Here is a 21,647-nt window from a genome sequence, read left to right as displayed (position 1 = left end):
TCCATTAGGGCCCGTAAACTGAAAGGTGGGGTCCTTTTGCATCATATGAGGACTTTGAAGTCTGATTCAGTTCCTCAAACTATTCCTGAACCCTTTTCTTGCTTTGTGGCAGAACGCAATGTGCTGCTGACAGACGCCCATAAGCAACAAACTCTGATGCTCTGGGTATTCTGGCACCGTTCTGTAAGAACCAGAGTTTCTATTGGCTAAACTAACTAGAGCAGCTGGATTGGGCCACAGGTTCTTCTTGGCCCACCAACTTCATCAGTGAAGTTTGGATGCTTCTGTTCTCCCCCGTTACTTCCTTTGATCATTTTCTGATGGAAACAGAGCGCTGTACTGGAGATGCACTGACCCGGTCAAATCCTTCCCCTTCTTAATCTTCCAGCTACTGACATTAACTTCGAGAGCAAAATGTTAGCCTGTTGCCCGTCGCATCCCAGCCACTAACAGGAGCCACTATGAGGATATAATTAGTGCTTCTCTGACTGTGATCATCATGTTGTGCCTGATGGGTGCGCATCCCTTATATTTAGGATGGGGATATCGAACAGGGTGTTAAAAGCAGAACAGCCATGCAAACAGGACGGCCATGCCACAGCTTCATGCATGAGGAACCGAGGAGATGGAGGGAAATCTAATTTGGACAAATACACATTTTCAGCAGATGTCAAATGTTTTTTTGTTTGTTTTTTTACATCAAAACATGAAAATCTTTAGAAACCCCAAACTTGATTCAGTTTCGAGGTTTAAAACGAGAAAACCACCCTGATGTTGGATCTATGGGGAAACAAGCAGGGGTAGGCCAAGGACCATTTTGCAGATTTATGATTTTGGGATATATTGTAGTATATATATTTTTATGACCAATTTCTAATTGAACACAATAAAAATAAGTCCATACCAGAGGTCCTTTTGAGAAAACACAGTACATTTATTTCAAATGCATAAAAAAATGCTGACATTTATTCCACCTTTGAGGCGAGGTGAGGATCCCTGGAATATGTCCTCTACCACAATATTCATTTCTAATGCGTACGTAATGCTTCACATCTGTGCAGGCATGTAGGCGGATAGGTCTGCTATCTCAGTACAATGCAATAATTTAAAAAACAAAAACATTACTTTTTCTATATGAATAGCTACCAGCTTATAATTTATAGGTTTCATCTGTTTCGTGCACAATTGCTGGACTAACTAAAAGCAGAGCGGGTTGACGTCACAGAACGCTGCAAAAAGCCGAGGCTTAAGGTTAACTCGTACGGCTCGTAAGTCCCACGCCATCTTTGGACCTCCGTTAAATGCTTGACAAACAGATGACGTGAAACGAATGATGGATGGTGAGACGCCTCACTGTGAGGCGTCGGCTTGAACATCTCCACAAGACGAGACTCCACCTGTGTGACGGGCACGGCCGGCGAGCGACGGCACGCAGAGACGGCAGTACAGAACAAACCAAACTGCAAAGCAGGCAGTGGTTAGAACCAATACAAAAAAAAAAACACATCCACACAACAGTCACAGGGTATATTAATAGGTAAAACTAATGCACGTTTGTTCCTGTCAGACAGCTTCGTCTGAACAGAGCTCATTCTGGGAGCAGCGCTGGTGCTGACCGGGCCATCAGAGGCCGCTCTGTCTCACATCAATGCTTTTACTCTGAAGGGCTGGAACACCAGGGAGGGTTAGTGAGCGTGCCGGCTGCAGCCGTGGAGGCTAGCCCCCGCCCATTCCCACCTCCAAAGTCAGGCTGCCTTTTAGCCGCCCGCTCCAGCGCCAGGGCCATGCTGCGGGTCCTGGACAGAACCTCCTCCAGCTGCCCTCGAAGTGCCTGAACGGAATCCAGTTCGGTGTGAAGGGTCTGGATCGCGCTGCTGCTGCAAAAGGAGGGATGCATAAATGCGTAAAATCCTAAAAAGGGAAACTTTTTTTTTTTGGGGGGTTCACATAAATGAATGCCTCCTTCGCCTCCTTACCCGTCGCTCCTGTTAATCTGCGTCAGGTTTTGGTATAACCTCTTCTCGGTCCTCAGGGCGTCGTTCAGCTTGTTGTACTCGGACACCAGCTGCTCCAGCACACACTAAAGAGCAGAGGTAGGAAGGCTTAAGGAGGAGAAAATATACAGTGCTCTACAGAACTATTCTTATTCTTCATCCCATTTTGTGATGTTACAACCAGAACCATAAATTTTATGTGATTGGAAAACATAAAGTAGCTTGGAATCGTCTCCAGTTTCGTTTTCCTCCATGTATCTCCCCCAATTTTTCGTCTTCCCATCAACTCTGACCAGGTTCCCGCACCATGACGCCGCCACCACCATGTTTCACTGTGGGAATGGGGCGCTATCCTCCTTTGCTGGCCCTCAGGATACAAATTGTTTACATGGGCAATTTGCTGTAACGGGTGTTATTTTTAGGGTGTCAGAGTAAAGGGGGTGCCACATTTGTGCGTTTTGATAAATCTGTAAACCGTGCATCCTTATACCTTTACTTCAAAACAGAAGCCAGGTTGCAGTGGTCTGTCACATAAAATACATAAAATGGCCATAGTGAGAAAAAAATATGAGTATGAGTCCTATAGGGCACTGTATAAAAAATATATATTAATGAATTATATTAAAGACTAACTTTGTGATGAGAGTTGTCCTCTGTCGCTGCATTCTGTATCTGCCGATGGGCCAGAGAGGAACGCAGATCAGCGATTTCCTTCTGCAGAAACAGGACCACATGTCAGACAGAAAGCACGGCGGCTCTGGGGCAGCATGTCGGGAGTCAGAAGAAGATACCTGAGCCTTCTTCTCCTTCCTCAGCACCAGGTGAATCTCCTCCTTCAGGGCCTTCACTTCAGCCTCGCTCTCCTCCTGCACGGCCTCCTCCTGCTCCCGGATCAGCTCCTGACACAAAGCGCACCGTGAAGCCCGGGAGCCCAGGAGACGAAGTGAGGGGACGCATGAGCAAGACGCATACCTTGATAAAGGCCTCCTTCTCTTTGAGCAGGCTTCGTAGGTGCTCCGTCTCTCCTCCCGTCTCCCTCTCCTTGCTCCTTCTCAGCTCCTGCTCCGTCTGCGTCAGCTGTTTGCGAAGTTCCTGCTGCTCGTTGGTGCGCTCACTGATCACTAAGGAAAGCCTGTAGGAGTAGTCCTGATACAAAGAACAGACATGGAGAGCTCTATTTTTGTGCTCTGCTCTACCATCTGTGTCATTCTTCATGTCACCGCTGCATACCTGCAGATACTGGTCCTTGGAGCTGAGCGTGTTGAGCAGATCCTGGACCTGTGCTTGGTGTTCATCCGTCTGCCGACTGCGGTCGGACAGCAGCTCCTGGAAGAGCTTCTCTTTCAGGGCCAGTCTGGCCTTCAGCTCCTCCACAACCCCAGTGGGACCAGCAGCCTGGGCTCGGGCAGCAAGGGCCGTCGTTAGATCCTGCCCAGGCACACAAGACAGGAAGCGGCCGGAGCGAGCAGCGTCAGCAAACCTGCTGTGCTGCAGAAGTGAGACGGGTAACTCGGGTCTAGGCCAAAGCTGACCCGAGGTCTAGGAGGTCCTACCTGCATCTCCTGGCTGCGCGCCTGCAGGGCCGCCTGCAGCTGGCGGATGATGGCGTCCTTCTCTCTCAGCGCGGTTTTCTCCTTCTCCTCGCTCTTCTGCTTCAGCCACTGCAGGTTCCTGTAGGCCTCCGCCGCCTGCTCCAGCTCCAGCTCCTTGCTGCGCACCAGGGCGTCCAAACTCTGAGGAGGCACAACACGGACGCATTCACGCAACTAGCAGGAAAAACAAAAGAATAAACCCCCCCCCCCGGGACGGGCTGGAAGGGCGTACCGTGATGGTTTCCTCGTTGTTGGAAAGGATGCAGCGCAGCCTCTCCAGGTCCCGCTCCTTCTCCCTGAGGGCGAGCTGCAGCGCCCTCACCTGGCCCTCGCGTTCCTCCAGGCAGCTGAACTTGTCGTCGATGGAGCGCTGCAGGCAAGACCAATGTTGTTTTGGTCAGTAACTTCCTGGGTTTTTAAGTACTTAGGCTCCTCAGAACCAGTTTTGGAAAAAAAGAAAATGCCTCAATCCCTGTCTTAAGAAACGTTAGCGACATCTTTTGAGGAGTTTACACCGTAGCAACTGGCAGCGTCGGTGCTTGGTGCTTTACCTCCAGAGCTCGGTCTCTCTCTTTAATCCGCTCCCTCAGCTTCTCCAGCTGGACGTCTCGTGGTTTGGAGCTTTTTGTCGACTCCAGCATCTCGGCGTACTCCTGGAGACATTTGCGTTCACAGAGGATATAAAGCCCGTCCCCAGAGGCGCATGCAGGGCCTGCCGCCTTCGCCAATGCAGAGTGAGACCCTACCTGCAGCTGCTGCTCCTTGTCCTGCAGGGAGCGCTGGAGCTGCGCTATGATCCGGTCTTTCTTCAGCGCCGCTGCCGCCCTCTCCTCCTCGGACTCCTTCAGAGCCGCCTCTTTGGTCTGGAGCTCGGAGCGGGTTTTCTGCAGAGCTCCGCGCAGGTCCTGCAGCAGGAAACGGGAGAGGTTACACACACGCACAGGTCCCTCCGCGCGTCTGGGGGCGAACGGCACACGTGCGACGGCGCTGACCTGGTTGTGTTTTTCGGTGACCTCCCTGTGCTGCAGAGCCTCTTGGAGGTCAGCGTTGAGTCTGTCCTTGAATTTCAGCAGGTCGTCCCCTTGCCTTTGGCTCTGCCTTAAACTCCTCTGGCTGGCGTCCAGCTCCAGACCCAGAGAGAACAGAGAGCTCTGCGCTCTGACCAGCTCGCCCTGCAGCTGGCCAAGCGTCAGGGACTCGCTCATCCCCGCAGGAGGCTGGAGAAAACAGGAGGCGTCGGACTTTACAGCTCGACCTTGAAGGAGGACGAATTCTGGGTCAGGAGTCCCATGCAGAGGGGATTACCTGGCTTTGAGCGAGCTGGTTACGATGGGCCAGTTCTTGCAGCTTACACAGAGTGTTGTTTTGGCCTTCGATCAGATGGTACAGCTCTTGGGCCTTACAGAGAGAGAAGGACAGTAGAAGTCAGCGAATTTCAGAAAAGGGTCAGAAATCGTCTCATATCTGCAAACGCACACCTCGCTGTCTTTGGTGGTGACGGACTCTGTGAGGCCCTGGATGGTCCTTTCCTGGCTCTGAGCCGCCTGCCGCAGCGAACGCAGCTCGCACTCCATCTCGTTCAGCTTCTCCTGCAGCTTCTAGGGACGGGAAAGAAAAACAAAAATCAAAAATCAGAGACGCAGTGAGGCAAAAAATATCCCACCGTAAGGTTTTCATGGCGCCTCACCATATTGTTGGCCTCGCTCTCCTGGATCTTGGCCTGCAGGGATTGCACCTGGAGCTGGGCCTTCTGCAGCTCGCTGACGCACTGGCCCGCCGCACACTCGTACTGGTTAAGTTGACTCTGCTGCTCCTCGACCAGGCTCTGAAAAGCAAGGCGACACACAAGATTTCACATGCGGTAAGCTCACTGCGTTGTCTCAGATTCAATGGGAATTTACAGCAGGCACCTCCTCCACATCAAATCGTTTAGCTGCACGGAACAGGGGAGGCGATTAAAAAATGAAAGGAAACGGACCCCAGAGATGTAAGAAGGTATTTTAAAGGTTTTCCTGTAACAAGTCAGGACATTTAGGATGTGAGAGGGAGTGGGGGAATTCAACAGATAACAGGAAGGCTTACAAAGGAGCTCTTTGTTTTTCTGAATTTGGACATTTTTACAGGCGAGGACCTACATTCTCTAGTGAAACCCCACAGAGAGGGCTGTTTTAGCAATGCATGCTGTGGTACCCGAGCAAATTACTCCTATAAGGAACTAGAAAAAAGGTGAAAATGTCAACATAACTTTGTTTTGGTTTTAAAATAGTGAACTCCTCCTTTTTATACATTTTTTTATGTCATTATGCTTCTTAAAGAGAAATTTAAGCTTGGCCAAAAATCTACGATCGGCTGTCTGCTATGAATCACTAGTCGTTCACCTCCTTATGATAACGTAGGCTAGCGGGCCGTATGAAGCAGAATAACCACCGGAGTGGTTTGTGAGCGTTGATATGCAACACTTTACCTCTGCATAACCCGCCTGTTTCACTACAAGCGTGGCACGTATTAACACCATGTGACGATCTATACTACTAACACAGAGGTTAGCGTTCAGTCTGGTTCACAATTTAACCTAATGAATGCACAAGGTTTTTCTTTTTTCCAGATACGCAAAAAAATAACAAATAAAAAAAAGCCTTGAATTGTGTTTTGCCGGAGCAGCCAACCAGAGCTGAGAGGAGCTGACATCGTGTGCATCACTTTGCCCCAAGGCCTGGAGAAAGTAGGCCAACAGCGGAGTCGCTCTGTCCTAATGTCTTCCCTTATCTAACCTACTTCAGTCATCAGTCTGTGCTCCAGAGAACGAATGATTCCCCCTCACTGAAGATTTTTGATTGGAGTGAGCTGTTTTTTTTTTTTCTGTGGAGCGACGCGGGTTTAAAGAAAGACAAATCCTGCACTGAAATGGTTCAGCGGTGACATGTTCTAAGGCGGGGGTCGCGTGAAGGAAAAATCTGCAATAATTATGTTACCTGAAGAAAAAAAAACTGTAATTAAAAATATTGAAGTTCGGCCCTTATCTTATTATATTTATAAATATTGTCAGGAAAATGTTTTTTTCTATAAGCCAGACGGTAACAAACACTTAAATATATATATATATATATATATATATATATATATATATATATATATATATATATATATATATATATATATATATATATATATATATATATATAGTTTTCCTCGGTCACAGGCTATTGAGGCCACACCTCCTGCATGCACCAGGAGTTTTGCACAGATGATCACTAGAATTACTGGTTAAAAATATTTGATGTAGGGGCGCTCTTTAATTTTTTTAAGATATTTTTTTTTCCACGTCAGCCTATAACAAAACAAAATCTTTATAGTTATGTTTGGATATAAGACAGATTGCTTTAAGTACCTCCCAAATTCCACATATTTTCTAGACGCTTCTGTAATTTCAGTGAAACGTTTTAGGTTTGGAATATTTTTTTCCGCATTGTGAAACGTTTCAGCTCCTTCACAACCCTAGAAAGATGTCATATCGCAGTGAGGTGGCAGAGGAGGGAAGAAGTGGGGAAAGGTCAGCAGTTTAAAGCAACTCCAAACGATGACGTGTCCCTACGCAAAATTACACCGACCATCCGTCTGATCTGAGTCTGAATGACTTCAGACTCGGTACGAAACCTTGAATGACGCAGGAAAGCGGCACTTTTGATGCCGCTTCACAAAACGACAGCTTTCCTTAAGCGCCAACGGTTCAATCGGGTCAGAGCCGGTGAAACGGCAGATGCAGCCGGCAGCCTCCGTCATCGTGGGTTAGTATAGTGATACGGACGCTGGCCTGCCTCTTGTTAAAGACCGGCGGCACGGTGTTCAAGCTGAGTGTCATCTAACACCTTTATACGCCTAAGGTCCACAGGATTTGACTAGGCCGTTCCAACACTGAACGTGCCTCGATCTGAACCAGCTCTGTTTCAGCGCTAACTCTATGTTCAGCTGTGCTTTTATTTCCTGTTTCCTGTTTCTGACAGCAATAATGACTGTGCACACACACGCACACACAGTCGTTAGGGAATTGGGTCGTGCCATGTGCAGCGGCCTACCTAGGGCTGACTACACTTGCTAACTGTGGTGTAACCACGCATAGAAAGCTAAGCACATCTCACACACACACATAAAAACCGCGGCTCACATCCGCTTAAACCGAAGCTGTCTGAGGAGGCTGTGGGCAGTAGATGTGACTGACTGAGTATGAAGCTGCTTAAAGTGAAAACGGGAGGAGGGGGGAATTCTTCATGGGCAGTGAAAGGTCAAGTGTTGTTAGGTTGCTTCACTCAGGCCGCTGCAGAGTAATAAAATAGTTCCTCTTAGCAGCAAGGCTTTTTCCCCCCTGTATGGTCTAATACCTGATGCGGAGGTGGGGGAGGATATTCTCTGTACAGATCTTCCAATAAATCCTCCATGTCAGCAAAGTTCAGATTGTGATTCTCCTCCAGATCCAGCCTGACCAAAGGGGGGTCCAGCTCGGGAGCGGGCATGTGGTTGTCTCCCCCTCCGTAAGGCACGCCGAGGAGAGGGTCCGGGAAGCGCAGCCGTGGGCCCCCGTTCCTGAAGCTGCGCTGGGTCAGGACCGGCAGCTTGCTCCCCCTCCTGTGCCGGACGGGCCGGTAGGCCGCGTAGCTCTGCAGCAAGCAGAGGGCGAGCGAAAGGCCGGGGCCCGGCGAGGACAGCGGCGCTCCCATGTGCTCCTCGGACAGAGAGTCGGAGAAGTGGTCCTCCATCGTTTCCCCGGGGGAGGTCAGCGACCCGTCTCCCATCGCTCCGGGTTCTTCGGCCGTCTCCAAGGATGCGACTGACGGGCTGGAGCTGGCCCGCCCGGCCAGAGTGCGATCGCTGTCCGAGGTCTTGGAAACGTCCTGGGATCCGGGGACCAGGGTACGAGACGAGCTGGGGGCCTCCTCTGAATCGTCAAAGTTCTTTCTCTCTGCCTCTCCTCCTCCTCCTCCTCCGCCAGCCACGCTCCCTCCAATGACGCTGGCTGAGTACCTGGTGGATGGCCCGCAGGAGGTGCTTCTCGCGAGCTTCCTGGGAACTTTACAGACGGCTTCGTAGTCGGAGTCCGCCACCCGCCAGTAGGAGCATCCTCGACACCTCCGGGGAGCGCTGGGGGGACAGTGGTGCGAGCCGGCCTCTGAACCCGGCTGGTGGTGCTGATGCTGGCAGTCCGGCCCATCATCAGCCCAGGACTCGTACAAAGAGTAGACCAGATCATCCTGGAGCAGGGCGCAGTACTTTGCGTGGGTCAGGCCCGAGATATCCACGATTCCATCTCTGGACCGCTCCCCGGCTCCGGTGAACGGCACGGCCCCCTCCTCCGGATTGGTCCTCCAGTACAGACCGCCGATGCACTGCTTGAGCCGGTGCTTCTCCTGCAGGAGCCGCTGCAGCCTCTCGATGGAGAGGGCCTCCACTCGGGCGATGACCGTGTCGAAGCGGTACATGCGGTCCAGCATGAAGGTGCACTTGGAGCAGGCGAACTCGCCCCTGCCGTCCCGGGTCAGCTCCTGGCCCAGGGCGTGAGAGAGCAGCACCTGCAGGTTGAGCTTGGAGGCCGGGTGGAAGATCCATCGCCTCTGGTTGCCGCAGAGCTCCCGGCCGCAGATCCTACACGCCTCCTTCATCTTGACATCAAGCATTCTTCCAGCGCCAAGCAGCGGGATGTTTCAGGCACGTTACTCCGACAGGTAAGAGAGCACGGAATCCAGATCAAATTAGGCGTCTTATGTCTAAATCAGTTTGTAAATAAAAGTAGTCCTGATAGGAGGCTTTGCAGTTTTAGATCCAATCGGGAGAGCAAACCTTACGTCCATGCACATGTGACTCCAAACGGGACAGAAAAGCCTGGCACACGAAGTGATCCTCAGATCTCCATCAGTCCAGGATCCAGGACAGGATGCGCAGGTGCGTGGTGAATATGGCGCACAGAGGAAGAGAGAGAGATAGAGGGGGTTCTGTCTCTTTAATTCAGCCAGACTCTGTTTCTCCCAGTGCCGTGTGTCCCCCAGCAGTCAGTAAATCGCTGTTTTGGGTTTCACAGCAGCGCCATCCAGCTCGCCTCTGCAGCAGCAGCAGCAGCACAGCTCGGCTCTCACGGAGCGGTTCATCCCGCAGACCACGGAGCGGCGGCGGTCCGCCGGGCCTCCACGCCGACGTGCCGCGGCGGCGCGCTGCTTAAAGGAGCGATCCTCTGACTCCCCCGTCCGTGTCTGCCTCTCTAAACCAGTCCGCTGGTTCATGGCAGAGCTGCCGGCGACGGCGGCGCAAGAAGGAGCAAAGCGCCGGAGAACCTGCGGGGAGATAGCGATGAAGCTTCCGAGGAGACGGACCTGCAGCGGCGGAGCGCACCACGCAGGAGGAGCGAGGGGGGGTGGAGCAGCCCGGTGCGACCAAACTCCGGCCTCCTCGGATAAATTAATACAGCACAGAGCAGTCAGGGTGGAAATGTAACTAGTGATAGACGGAAATAAATACGATCTACATTAACAGAGTGGATTATTGCGACGTTATTGCTGGAGAGAAAGAGCGACGCTCCCCCTTCGGGAGTAGCTGTTTGCTCCTGCCCTGTTGACGGAGATCAGTGCGCCTGGATACACAGGTGAAATGCTCAGTAGCCTGCAATGTTACATTAAGTGGCCCGAAAAGCACGGGAAACACCGCTATAGTGCGTGTTAGTCAGCGAGAGACCGGGGTTAGAAGTATGGAGGGTCAGAAGTGACACAATTTAGAAATAAAATATTTGTCAAATAATTTTAGTTCTGATAGTTTATATGTGTTAAGTACATGAAAAAGATATTGAATGAATTCTTTAAATGTGGACAATCATATAGAGTTATTTGAGCTGGCTGATTTTGATAGTTAGTTATTGTTATTGAAAACGTATTCTAATGATTTTCTAGAGAAATAATTGTTTACAGTATGAAATGATTATATGTTAAAATCATATAGAAATATGATCATGGTTGCTTCATTAATTCATATTTCAAAGAGTAATTCGTTGTGACTCGTTGAATAGACCTTCATAGCAGGCTGCACGGCCTCTTAATCTGATTCAGGATCAACTTTATTTGCCACCTTTGTGGGTACAAACAAGAAATTGGACTTTGGATTCCAACTGCAAACCAATCCCCTTCTCTATAGCAATGTTTGCACCACTCAATAACTTTGACCACAAAGGCTCACAGATTAAATTAATCTCACACCAGGGGTGTGAAATCTATCTATCTATCTATCTATCTATCTATCTATCTATCTATCTATCTATCTATCTATCTATCTATCTATCTATCTATCTATCTCTTTCTCTCTCTCTCTCCCTATATATATATATATATATATATACACACACAGACACAGACACTCTGGATCATTTTACAAATTTTCTCCACTGTTGCCATGGCTTGTTGCTGAACAAACAGTTTGCATGTGATAATCAAACAATCAGACCTCTATTCTCCATTTAAGAGACCCAGCTCATCCTCACGGGAACTAAATATCTTTTTTTTCCAGAAAAGTACAAACAGATGGTCACGCTGTGACTCTCGAGCGCAACATCCATATCCCTTCCACCCTGTGAGCTGAACCTCTGTGTCAGGACGGAGTGAGCCCGGGTGTGTTGATTAGCGTCAGAGCTGCCTGTTCTGAGCTGTTTGGGAAGTTAAATACTGAGACTGGGTCCTCTGATTCCTCTCAAGGTGATAGCCACGTTTGTCACGTATGTATAAACCCTTTTTCAAGGTTTAAATAAAACCACCGTAAAATGGAAAGACAACCAAAGGTTTTTATCGACTTCGACCCTCCTCCTCTCAGCATTCAGGTCTGTAGCGTCTGGAGAGTCAATTAAGAGCTTGTGTAGCTGATGTCGGTCTGAACCAACAACACAACTTGATATCAGCGCCGGGGTCCCTGTGCACTCAGAGGTCAACCTGACCCATCGACAGCCCGGCTGAAACCGGAGCCTTTAAACGGCTAAGCAGGGAAATGCCTGCAGCGCTCACGCAAATATGAAAGCCAACACTTCATGGAAAAATAGGCACGCACACACACACACCATACATATGTTCTGTGATAGAAAACCTGAATGCTGTTCTTGTGTCTTCATTTACAGAAGGCAATTAGCTGACACAGAAATGAATCGTTTAACCATATTTAACCAATATCTTCAGAAGTTAATGCTATAGAAACAAAAATGTTACTACTTTGGCAGCAGTCACAGCTTCTAGGTATTTGCCATATGGATCTAAGATGTTCATCTATCGGCAGCTGATTCAAACTCTGTTTTACATGCGGAGAATGTATTGTTTATAAAGGTACATTTCACTTTAAAGGATTTCATTTTATGTTAACCTATGTTGGATAAGTTCTTCAAGACATTACTAAAACTACTATTAGTATTTGTTCGATTTTATGATGTATTTATTATATCAAAATATTTGATAGACCTGTGACCACCTATCTAAGTTTGACCACATTTGGTCAAACTTAACCATCAACAAAAATAAACCTTGCATTAGAGCTACCAGAGGTTTTAAAGCAAAACTGATTTCCTTTAGATCTTGAGCTTCTGTTTGTGTTGCATCTGTTTTTTTTGTGCTTATTTTTATGCTCCTTCATAATAAAACTGCAACATGAAACAGATGTTTCTAAGTTTGGACCGATTTGTCTTACTGAACACCTTAGCAGTTTTTAAGTGAAACGTTATAGAAAGCGTTAAACGTCTTAGAGCTGTCTTGTTGCGTTTGGATTTATCCAACCAAATGCTTTCATTTAGTGATCCGTTACGACACTGTAAATTAATTGTTTACAATGTATCATTAATCAGAACTGAATTCACTCTAAGCGTGTTTGTTTCATTTCAGGTTTTCTCTTGATTGTAATACAGTTCAACGTAATCAAACTGATAAATCAGTATCTGTTATTTTTTTTACAATATTTCCTGTTTTTAGAGAAGGAGAAGGAACAGGCATAAAGTATTTCAGCCTTCTATACTTTCTAGTACTCGCATACTGCCGCAAAACCTATTTACCGTCACATTATCCGTTTGCGCTGCCCTTTGACATACAAGCAGTTCAAATAGAGTCATTAGCAAACAATACCAATAAGCTGGTGCTAGATGTGTGCCTTTATCTTCTCATATCCATATATACGGATCAGCCAGGTGGTTTTTATCATATATTTTTAACATATTTAAACCCTGCACACCTCTCCAAACCCTTATGAACCTCCCGCATCCCCAGTTATTTACCATAAACTCAGCCTTGCTGATGTTTTCACTGCACACTATCAGAGACGAGCATTTTCCTTTCATTTTGTTTCAGATTTCAACTCAGAACCTGTTGGGTGGCTCCATTTGCATTCCTCATTTTAAATTGATTTACAAGTTAAAGCGGCTGCAGAGGCGCCTCGCAGACAGAAGGCTGTCTGTGAGAAAACACGCCCAGCGACAAAAAGACCCATTTGGATTAAAGCCAATCACCAACGCTCAACGTCTTTAGGCTCCTGGGGTAAATGCAGCTGAATGGTTATAAATCTGAATTTAACATTTAAAAAAAAAAAGTGTGGTTTCTGTCCCGGGAGAGGAGGCGGTGGTCAGGGTTTGACTTGCTATGGTGAGAGCTGTGTGTCCTTGGATATGTCATTGCAGACACAGCCTGTAAGGTAAATGAGATTCTGGCACTTTGTGTGATGAGATGAAGCCTCTGTAATGAGCTGGGAGCCTCAGACAATGCAGCACACACTGCAGGCTTCATAAGTGCACAGTTCTTTTAATGCCACGTTGCTCCTCTCTGTTAGCTTTAGAGGACTGCAGTTATTAGTCGGTAAACACGGTCACAGCAGACTGAGGCTGAGCTTCAACCTATAACAGGGCTCTTCTATAGGAGGATTCAGCCTGTTACGCCCCTGGCACCATGAACAACCATTTCTTTCAGCTACTGTAAAATGAAGCCTTTGTTTTTGACAATATCCGATACTTGGAAATAGTTTTTGAATCCATATTATATCATGTTTAGTTTGCACAAATAAATAACCAGAGTTCATTTGGGAAATATTTCCAATACTGTAGTTGTTCAAGCACAACAATCAGATATGTTTTTATATATGTTCTTTTTAATAGTGTCCTGTCGGCAATGTGGCAATAAGAATTGTGGTCTTTTAACAGATTTAACTTTTACAAGAAGAGCCACACCGCATTCGCCAGAGTGCTCTACTTGATTTATACATGCAAGAAGCTTTATTATAATTTATGCTGGGAATATTTCATGTTATATGGACACTGAAACAAGAAGGCAGAGGAGAAAAGAAGGAGAAAATGTGCCCTCTGACGGAGGCACAGTCTATCCAATGGAATTTGCTGTTTCTTTTCGCATGATTTATTTTTAAAAATCCTACAAGGAGGATATATTTTTTTAATATTAATATTCCTGTTCTTTACAAATACAAATTAACAATACCCAGTCCATATTAACTGCCACTGCTGGCAAAGATGTAAAATAAATGATTTTCTTGCTGTAGCCTCATAGTAGACATTTTAGAAAAATCTAACCCGGGTCACCAGTGTAGCCTATGTTAGCCAACAGCACTGCATTCAGTCTTGAGCTCCGATATTTTACAAGCTGAGAGAATAGAGAGGAAGCTTGGACTATTAGTACTCTTCCACAATGTCTTTAGTTCAGAGGTGTCTAAACCTTTTGCCATGCAGGCCAAAAATGGTCAAGTCCTGGAAAGCCACACATATCAGACCTGAATGAAGCGTTTGAGTGAATGTTTATGGTCCTATCTACTATTAAAATTAAGTTAAAGCAAACAAAAGTAAACAAAAATACTGTTTATACATATATATTTATATGTATATATATATATATATATATATATATATATATATATATATATATATATATATATATATATATATAAACAGTATTTTTGTTTACTTTTATACACACATATATATATATATATATATAACATGTTTGGATCAATATTTGAACACTTCAGGGTGATCTGTTTTCATGGTATTTCTTATAAATGACATGGACACTCTTATCAGGATCTCAGGGCCTTTGGAAGAGAAACAAGCCCACAGCTTCACAAATATTGCACCCTGCCTAATGATGGGCATGGGCTGCTATTCACACCAGACCCATGTGTAATGTTGCCCAAACTTTGTCTCATCTGAAAGAAACACTTTTTCAGGTAAGATTTCAGCAGAGTTGAGCAAATTCCACACATTTACATTTGTGATAGTAGACAGTAGAGAAAAAGCTTTCTGTGCCACTGGCATGCACACAGATGGGTATCATGGAGACATGTTTCCATCTAATTGTCATGTAAATTTTGAGTGAATTTTTAAAATATTGCAAAAAAGAAAATGCACATCAGATGTGTTTTTATGTACTGGTTTGTAGTGAATTAACCAGGAGACGCACTGAGTAATGTCGTCATACGTTGACGTTGTCTGTAGTAAACAGGATGTAGAGGTTGCTAACTAGCATGGACCACAGATCAGTAATGGAGCGAGGGTTTAATAAATGTGCAGATTTGGTTTTTTTTCCAGGGATGAGACAACATGTAGCTCTTGTTGCTTCCAGCCATGTTTTCGAGCATTATGGGAATATCCAGAAAGACGGCGGCAGCAGAAACAGCTGATCAGTCATGAGTGGTGAACGTTCGCTACGTCAGAACTGATTTGACAAATGTGTTTTCACCTCCTCTTTAGCACATTTACTGTTCAATCGAGTGAAAAAAGTTTTTAGTTAATTTTAATTTTGCCGTTTCCACAAACTTTTTCTAATGCGATACTTCAAAATGCGCATTAAAAACGTTGATGGGAAACACAACTACTCTTTGCTGGATTTTTCAAACAGAGAGATTTTTAAACCTTCCTTACATCCTTTCTGTGGCGAAAAGTACCAGACTGGGTCTACATCTCATCTTGTTTGTCACAGTTCAAAGTTGTTACCTATCTATCTGCGTTTTAATTATTTCCCTGACTGTAAATATCTGCAAGTATGTATTTTCTTGTAGCCATTTCCTGACTCATGAAGGTCAACACACATCTGCCTCATGTGAATGGTTGTTTTTCTTATCTTTCCCATTTTGAAGAGTGACTGAGAGAAACGGGCCTCTGTGTTCTGTCTCGGTGAGATTAATGAAAGCCTAATTAAACGTTACAGGATAATCGGATCAAGTTAAAAGTAAAGCATACTAAAAAAAATCAGTTTTATTTCTTTTATGGGTATTTTTACTGATGCCAGTTATTATGATACTGGCGATTACACTGCAAAAATAGACTTAAAATAAGATTTTTTTTCTTTAATTAAAGTATTTTTCCTTGATTTGAGTAGATAAATAGGACTACTTGCCAATGGAATAATATTTTTGCACTTAAAACAGGAACAATGCATCTCCATCACCTTATTTCAAGTGCAGTATTTCTAATTATCTTATTTTAGGGGTAAAAATACTCATTCCATTGGCAAATAATTTTATTTACCTGCTCAATTTAAGGGCAAATACATTCATTTCAAGAAAATTGTACTTATTTTTAGTTCTCTTTTTGCAGTGTATATCTTAATACCTGTATTCAGAATAAGGTGGGACTTGATTGTGAGATTGTGAGGCTTTGAGAGAAAACAAAAGGTTTTAAATGGCCTTTGTCATTACTTGAACAGGCTTGCCTATTAGATCGTCATAAATCTAACATCAACATCTTTCAAATACAATCAGAACACTTCTGGTGTCTTATTTAAAAAAAACAACAACATATGCACCTTTTTCCTTCAAGGTTTCTGTTAAACATATGATTAAAATGGTTTAAAGGTGGTTAATTAGGGGACAGCTCACTCATGATGACACTGTGACGTAGCTAATGTATAACAAGCAAACCCATGCTGATTCCAAAGATCAGTCTCTCTTTGTGATAGGACCAGGGAATTGTGGAAAGGGACACAAAAGAATAGCTAAATGATCCAATCTTGTATCAAATTCCCAAACAAATGGCTCAGTGGTTGTTACAGGGATCTTCTAACCTGCATCTCCTGCTCGATGCGAAGCCTCTCTTGGCCGAGCTCCTCCTGATAGAACTGTCAAGCAGAGGACAGATTAGAATCGGACCCTGAACCCTACTCACGGCTTTCTGTTTGTGAGCAGAAGGAAAGACCGAATTTACCTCAACATCCTTGTCCTTCTGCAGCAGAGATGAAGACAGCTCCTGGACTTGGTCCTCCAGCTCTCCAACTCTCTGTGTGAGTATAGTCTTCTCACCACACAGCTCAGTGATAAGAACCTCTTTGGAGTGAAGTTCTTTAGTCAGTTCCTCTATAAACCTGAGAATGAAACAGAGGGACGGTTAATGGTACTGAGGGATTGATCCCACTCGTTTTTTTTCAAGACGGCCTCTTCAATGTTTTGTACCTGTCCTTGTTGCTGTTGGACAGGATTTTTGGAGGTCTCTCGTCCTCGGGGGTGTCCTCCATGGCGACGTCTAAGGAAACGAGGGAGGCAGGAGAGTGTGATCCAGCCAGCGAGGCCATTCTCTCTGCCTCGCTGCGCGCTAGCTGGGCCTCCTGGAAAACACAGCGAAACATCTCAGCTTCACGGAAACAAGAGTCATGTGTGTGATTAGCACCAAGGGTCAAGGGTCAAGTGGAGCGCACCGACCTCCTGCAGGAGCTGGATCTTTGTCTCAAGCACCTGCTGCATGTGGTCGATTTCCTGCTGCCTCTCTTGACACCGTCTCTGTAGCTCCGCCTCATTGTTGTTGGTTAAGCTCTCTGCTGTTGTGCTAGAAGAGTCAACAACAAAACTGTTTTTTTTTTCTTTCAAAATACAGAGTTTAATATGAACAAAATCTAAGTTAAAAGTTCTGATCTCCTCAGTACCAAACTCCCAGTTTCACTTACTCTTGCTTTAACCGGGTCTCCAACACCACTCTTAGAACCTTGTTGTGCAAAGATGACTAAACTTGTCCCATTCTTTTAAATTAAATGCAAAGTTTTAGTTTCACTTTAAGTTAGCCTTATTTGTATTTATTTCTTATTTGAGTTCATACTTCATAAAACATTTATGTCTACCTCTGGTGTGCTCTCAGCATCATTATTGACACAACACCACCTCGGTTTTATTTCCTGTCCCCGCATGTTTAGATTGGATTAGTTTATTAGTTGTTCTTTTGAATGTTTTTCATGACCACCTTGTATTTATCTCATATAAATAGATTGAGTTCCTCTTGTTGTGTATGAAAATTATTGAACATATCAATTGATTGATTGAAGACATGACATTGTTAACTTGCTCAATACTGGCGAAATGGCAAATACTGTATATTATAAGGATTTCCCCCCCATTCTGAAAAATCCCCAGAAGACTCTGAATGCTGAGTCAGCAGAGTGACATGGTGAGTACATTTCTCTCATTTTAGTTTCCCCGCACTCCATCCAGCATCGACTTATTCTAGTCACATGCACTCATATCTCATAGAGCTCCTGCATGCTTTCTAACGGAGCTCTTTGTGCTCAGACTGCAGGTTTGCTCCATGTTCCTGGAGTTTTCATACAGCAACATGGGGGCGTTAAGTTTGTACCCCCTTAAGCCAAACCTAAATGAGAAGTCTATGCCAGATGTCCATGTTTGTTGATGTCTCTGTTTAGGAAAAACTGGCTGAAGACAATCCAGGTCATGATGTTTATTATAGGCATAAGTGAGGTAAAGTGACTGATATAATTGGAATTGCCATGTGTTGCCAATGTCTACGAGCTTCCAGTGTTTGGAGGATGGGATTATTTTTTTTGTGGCTCCAGATCATTGTTTATGTTTGGGTGGCCAAACTGCTCTCGACCTTTAATGTAAGGCTTTAAACCTTTATTAAGAGGAAACTTAAAGTCCTGTTTTGCGTGTGTGATAATGAGCTGCTCTTTTATCTGTGAGGGATGCTGAGTAATGCACTAATCATGAATAAATAAAAGCATATATTTCACAATACTGGAGTTGCAGTTCTTTAGTTTTCCTCAATCGATTGAAGCTAGACTTTTATCTATAGGTTATTTAATAATGACCAAAAGTTAATATGTTGTACAGAAATGTGCATTCTGAATCTTAACCCTACGTTTTTTGCTTGTTGTGTTATTAGTTACGTCACCTGCCATTAATCAAAGCACAACGTCCATACTGTTGAACGGTGGATGAAAATATCCAAAGGGTCAGTTTTAGGATATGATGGAGACATCAAGGAGGGCCAAATTAAGATATTATGTCACAGTGTTTCTGTCTGCTGCAGGCCCCTGGTGTATCCTTACAGACGTCCACTTATAGAAGAGATAAAGTGAGTGTCACAGCCATCAGTAAGGCTGTTATCCTCAGACACGGTGATCGTAGTGTGAAGGTGGCAAAAGGGGGCTGATATTTGTACAGTAGATATTTGTACAGTAGTGGATAGAGGTCCTGCTAAAAGTATTCTGAAATGTTGGAATCGTTTACTTCAACTCAAGACTGCTGGAGATGGGCACCAGCTCCCCCTGCGAAGCTGCAAGGACAAGCGATTACAGACAATGGATGGATGGAAGCCAAGACCTGCTCGTTATCGATATGATGTGCAAATGCTGTAAAGCACACACACCTACAGAGCCTGTATTTAACTTTACGTGCCCATTTTAAAGGACAAAATATATTTCTTACAAATGTTACATGGATCTTGGCCAGCTTCCCTCACTCCTCCATTTGTCTGCATGGCTTAGTTAACAACTGCATCCCAGAATTTCTGCTCCCAGAATGGCCCGCGCCTGACTGTCGCCATGAATCCTGCCCCAGACGCTCTCTACGAACATTTTTAACTCCCTTCGCCACATGCGGGGGCTCCGATAACTGGGATATTTTGAACCAGTGTAAGCAATGTAAGTGTGTGTGCGTCTCATGGACGACTGCGTGAAGTGGACCCTTTTGGGAGGGCCGTTTAGTAATCTTGGCCTGTTAGCTCTTTGAGCTCCGTCACACGGCCATGACCGATGTAGCGGAGATAATTAGACCAACACGCTGCAAGGTGGCTGGATGACTTAAATGCTTTCCTGTAGGTAATATAGTATACGATGATAATTAAGAACCAGAAAATGAGAGCAATATACTGTAATGGTTTATTTTCCAGGTTTAGGTTGCTTTAGGAGATGTTGCTGGTGCCATTTACAGAGACCAATTCACCTAACATACATGCTGTGGAGTGCCCGGAAAGAACCCACACATGTCCAGGGAGAACCTGCAAACTCCATGCAGGCCAGCGGATCCAGGTGACAGGTTACAGTACTGAGTCACTGTGCCGCCCTTGGTTCACAAAATGTACAATAAATCTTGCTGATGTTATTTGATCAGCTCTGCTTCCGTCTTTAAAAGCAAATATTGATCGGATACCAACAGCTTGTCTGGACAGATAAATATAACATCACAGTTTAAAAAGCAGAGATTTTATGTGGGGGGAAAAACATTGGCTTTTTGACGCACCTTAACTCATAACTAATGGCTTTGAAACTGACCTTTATGTTTGTCCTGTCAACTAGACATAAGCCCGCTCCTGTTATCAATGTCTTACAAAAATCACTGCAAAATGTCCTCTCATACTTTACCTATGGCTGTAATTGCTTTAATGAGAGCATGGATGATTGGAACACCGAACAATGCAATGCTGCCCCTCCTCTACCTGTTGCTGCACACTGCCGGTCAGCTAGATGAAAAAAGGTGCCTACACTTCTCTCCTTGTTGTCTTTCGCATACAGCACAAGAAAAATTTACGTTTTTAGAAATATTTCTGGATGTGTAAAACAAGGACTGGCAGAGATTTCCCATTTTTACATATTTTAAGCATTTTAAAAGCATTCATAATTCATATGGAACTTAAAGACACCAACTTTGGTTAAAGCCTATGCATTGCTTTAGCACCGATACACCGATAGAGCCTCAGCGGCGTAGCCAGAGCTAACAGTGACGAATATTTGCACACTTACAGGGCTTTGTCCAGAAGTTCCTGTTTCTCCTGGAGCTCCTTCTTCAAGCTCTCTACTTCCACTTTCAGCTCGATGTTCTGTAACGCAAGGGAAAACAAGACGCAATGAAACAATCCTGCACATAAAAATCACAGGTGCAACAACACATTTGCAACAACCGATTTAACTGTTTCTGTAAAGCATTATTGATAATTGTTTGTAATTGTTCACAGTCCTTCCCTTCAAACACTACATGGAAATGTAAAGCTGGAACTAGATATTTACATATACTGTGAAGAAATACACATAACATGTCTGGCACTGCATCAAGTAAACTGTTTTAGGGATACCAAACATATTTTTGGGTGATAAAGGCCAGAATAAAGACTTCAATATTAAAAATGAGGATATTTTTGTGATTTGTTTTTATTAATTTCTTTAACCATTTGTATACATTTCATTAATATTTATGTAGAATTGCCGTTCAGACTGCACGACTAAATGCTTTGAGCATCTGCCACCAGCTCCTTACAGTAATTTGCTGGAAATGGACCCTTTCCTCCAGGTTTGCTGTCACACACCTATTCAATCACAATTTTCAATTAGACTCAGATCAGCGCTTTGTGATGGCCACAGGACTTTTAATCACCTTGATCCTAAAAAGTGCTTTATAAATAAACTAGCCTTGCCACTTTAAAATATCGACTTTGTTGCACTTAATTTCGTAACTAATTTGGTTGTATGTTTATGGTCCAATTTGGAAGACCCATTTGCACCCAAGCTTTATTTTCCTGGCTGATGTCTGCAGATGGTGCTCCGATATTTCCACATCAAATCAATTTGTATTTTTAAAGTGCTTTACACACCAAAGTGACTAAAGTGCCGTACAAGTCTATAAACCTAACCTAGCCAGCCAGATAGATAATGTGTAGCACTCTCCGTTCTGCACATTATTAATCTGGTCCTGCTCCCGTCTAATTCATTTGGGAAAAGTAGGGACATTTTGCAAAACTTTCTGAGCTTATTGGGTCCACCTACTAAAGGTTGGTTTTAGCCGATCACAATATCAA

At 44.7% G+C, this 21,647-nt stretch overlaps 1 protein-coding gene across 8 annotated transcripts in view; it reads right to left on the bottom strand.

The window, feature by feature from the left end:
* The window catches only part of wu:fj49a02 (myomegalin), a 59,892-nt gene that overhangs the window by 19,097 nt on the left and 19,148 nt on the right, over nucleotides 1-21,647 (bottom strand). For 6 of the 8 annotated variants that reach the window (XM_036138073.1, XM_036138078.1, XM_036138077.1 and 3 more), the window contains exons 1-15: nucleotides 7,963-9,707; nucleotides 5,274-5,411; nucleotides 5,065-5,184; nucleotides 4,892-4,984; nucleotides 4,579-4,803; nucleotides 4,333-4,491; nucleotides 4,138-4,239; nucleotides 3,819-3,956; nucleotides 3,548-3,727; nucleotides 3,225-3,422; nucleotides 2,967-3,140; nucleotides 2,786-2,893; nucleotides 2,628-2,708; nucleotides 1,977-2,080; nucleotides 1,738-1,877 (exon numbers count right to left, since the gene is read on the bottom strand). In XM_036138073.1, the coding sequence (XP_035993966.1) occupies nucleotides 1,738-1,877; nucleotides 1,977-2,080; nucleotides 2,628-2,708; nucleotides 2,786-2,893; nucleotides 2,967-3,140; nucleotides 3,225-3,422; nucleotides 3,548-3,727; nucleotides 3,819-3,956; nucleotides 4,138-4,239; nucleotides 4,333-4,491; nucleotides 4,579-4,803; nucleotides 4,892-4,984; nucleotides 5,065-5,184; nucleotides 5,274-5,411; nucleotides 7,963-9,252 (3,250 nt within the window). In that variant the 5' untranslated portion in view covers nucleotides 9,253-9,707. Of the gene's footprint in view, nucleotides 1-1,737; nucleotides 1,878-1,976; nucleotides 2,081-2,627; nucleotides 2,709-2,785; nucleotides 2,894-2,966; nucleotides 3,141-3,224; nucleotides 3,423-3,547; nucleotides 3,728-3,818; nucleotides 3,957-4,137; nucleotides 4,240-4,332; nucleotides 4,492-4,578; nucleotides 4,804-4,891; nucleotides 4,985-5,064; nucleotides 5,185-5,273; nucleotides 5,412-7,962; nucleotides 9,708-16,641; nucleotides 16,696-16,781; nucleotides 16,939-17,026; nucleotides 17,179-17,272; nucleotides 17,397-20,598; nucleotides 20,676-21,647 lie in introns of those variants that run through there. The other 2 variants (XM_021322618.2, XM_036138075.1) reach the window with 2 other exon arrangements.

The sequence above is a fragment of the Fundulus heteroclitus genome, chromosome 6, assembly GCF_011125445.2.
Source record: "Fundulus heteroclitus isolate FHET01 chromosome 6, MU-UCD_Fhet_4.1, whole genome shotgun sequence".
NCBI lineage: Eukaryota > Metazoa > Chordata > Actinopteri > Cyprinodontiformes > Fundulidae > Fundulus > Fundulus heteroclitus.
This window is presented reverse-complemented; position numbering and strand designations above follow the sequence as displayed.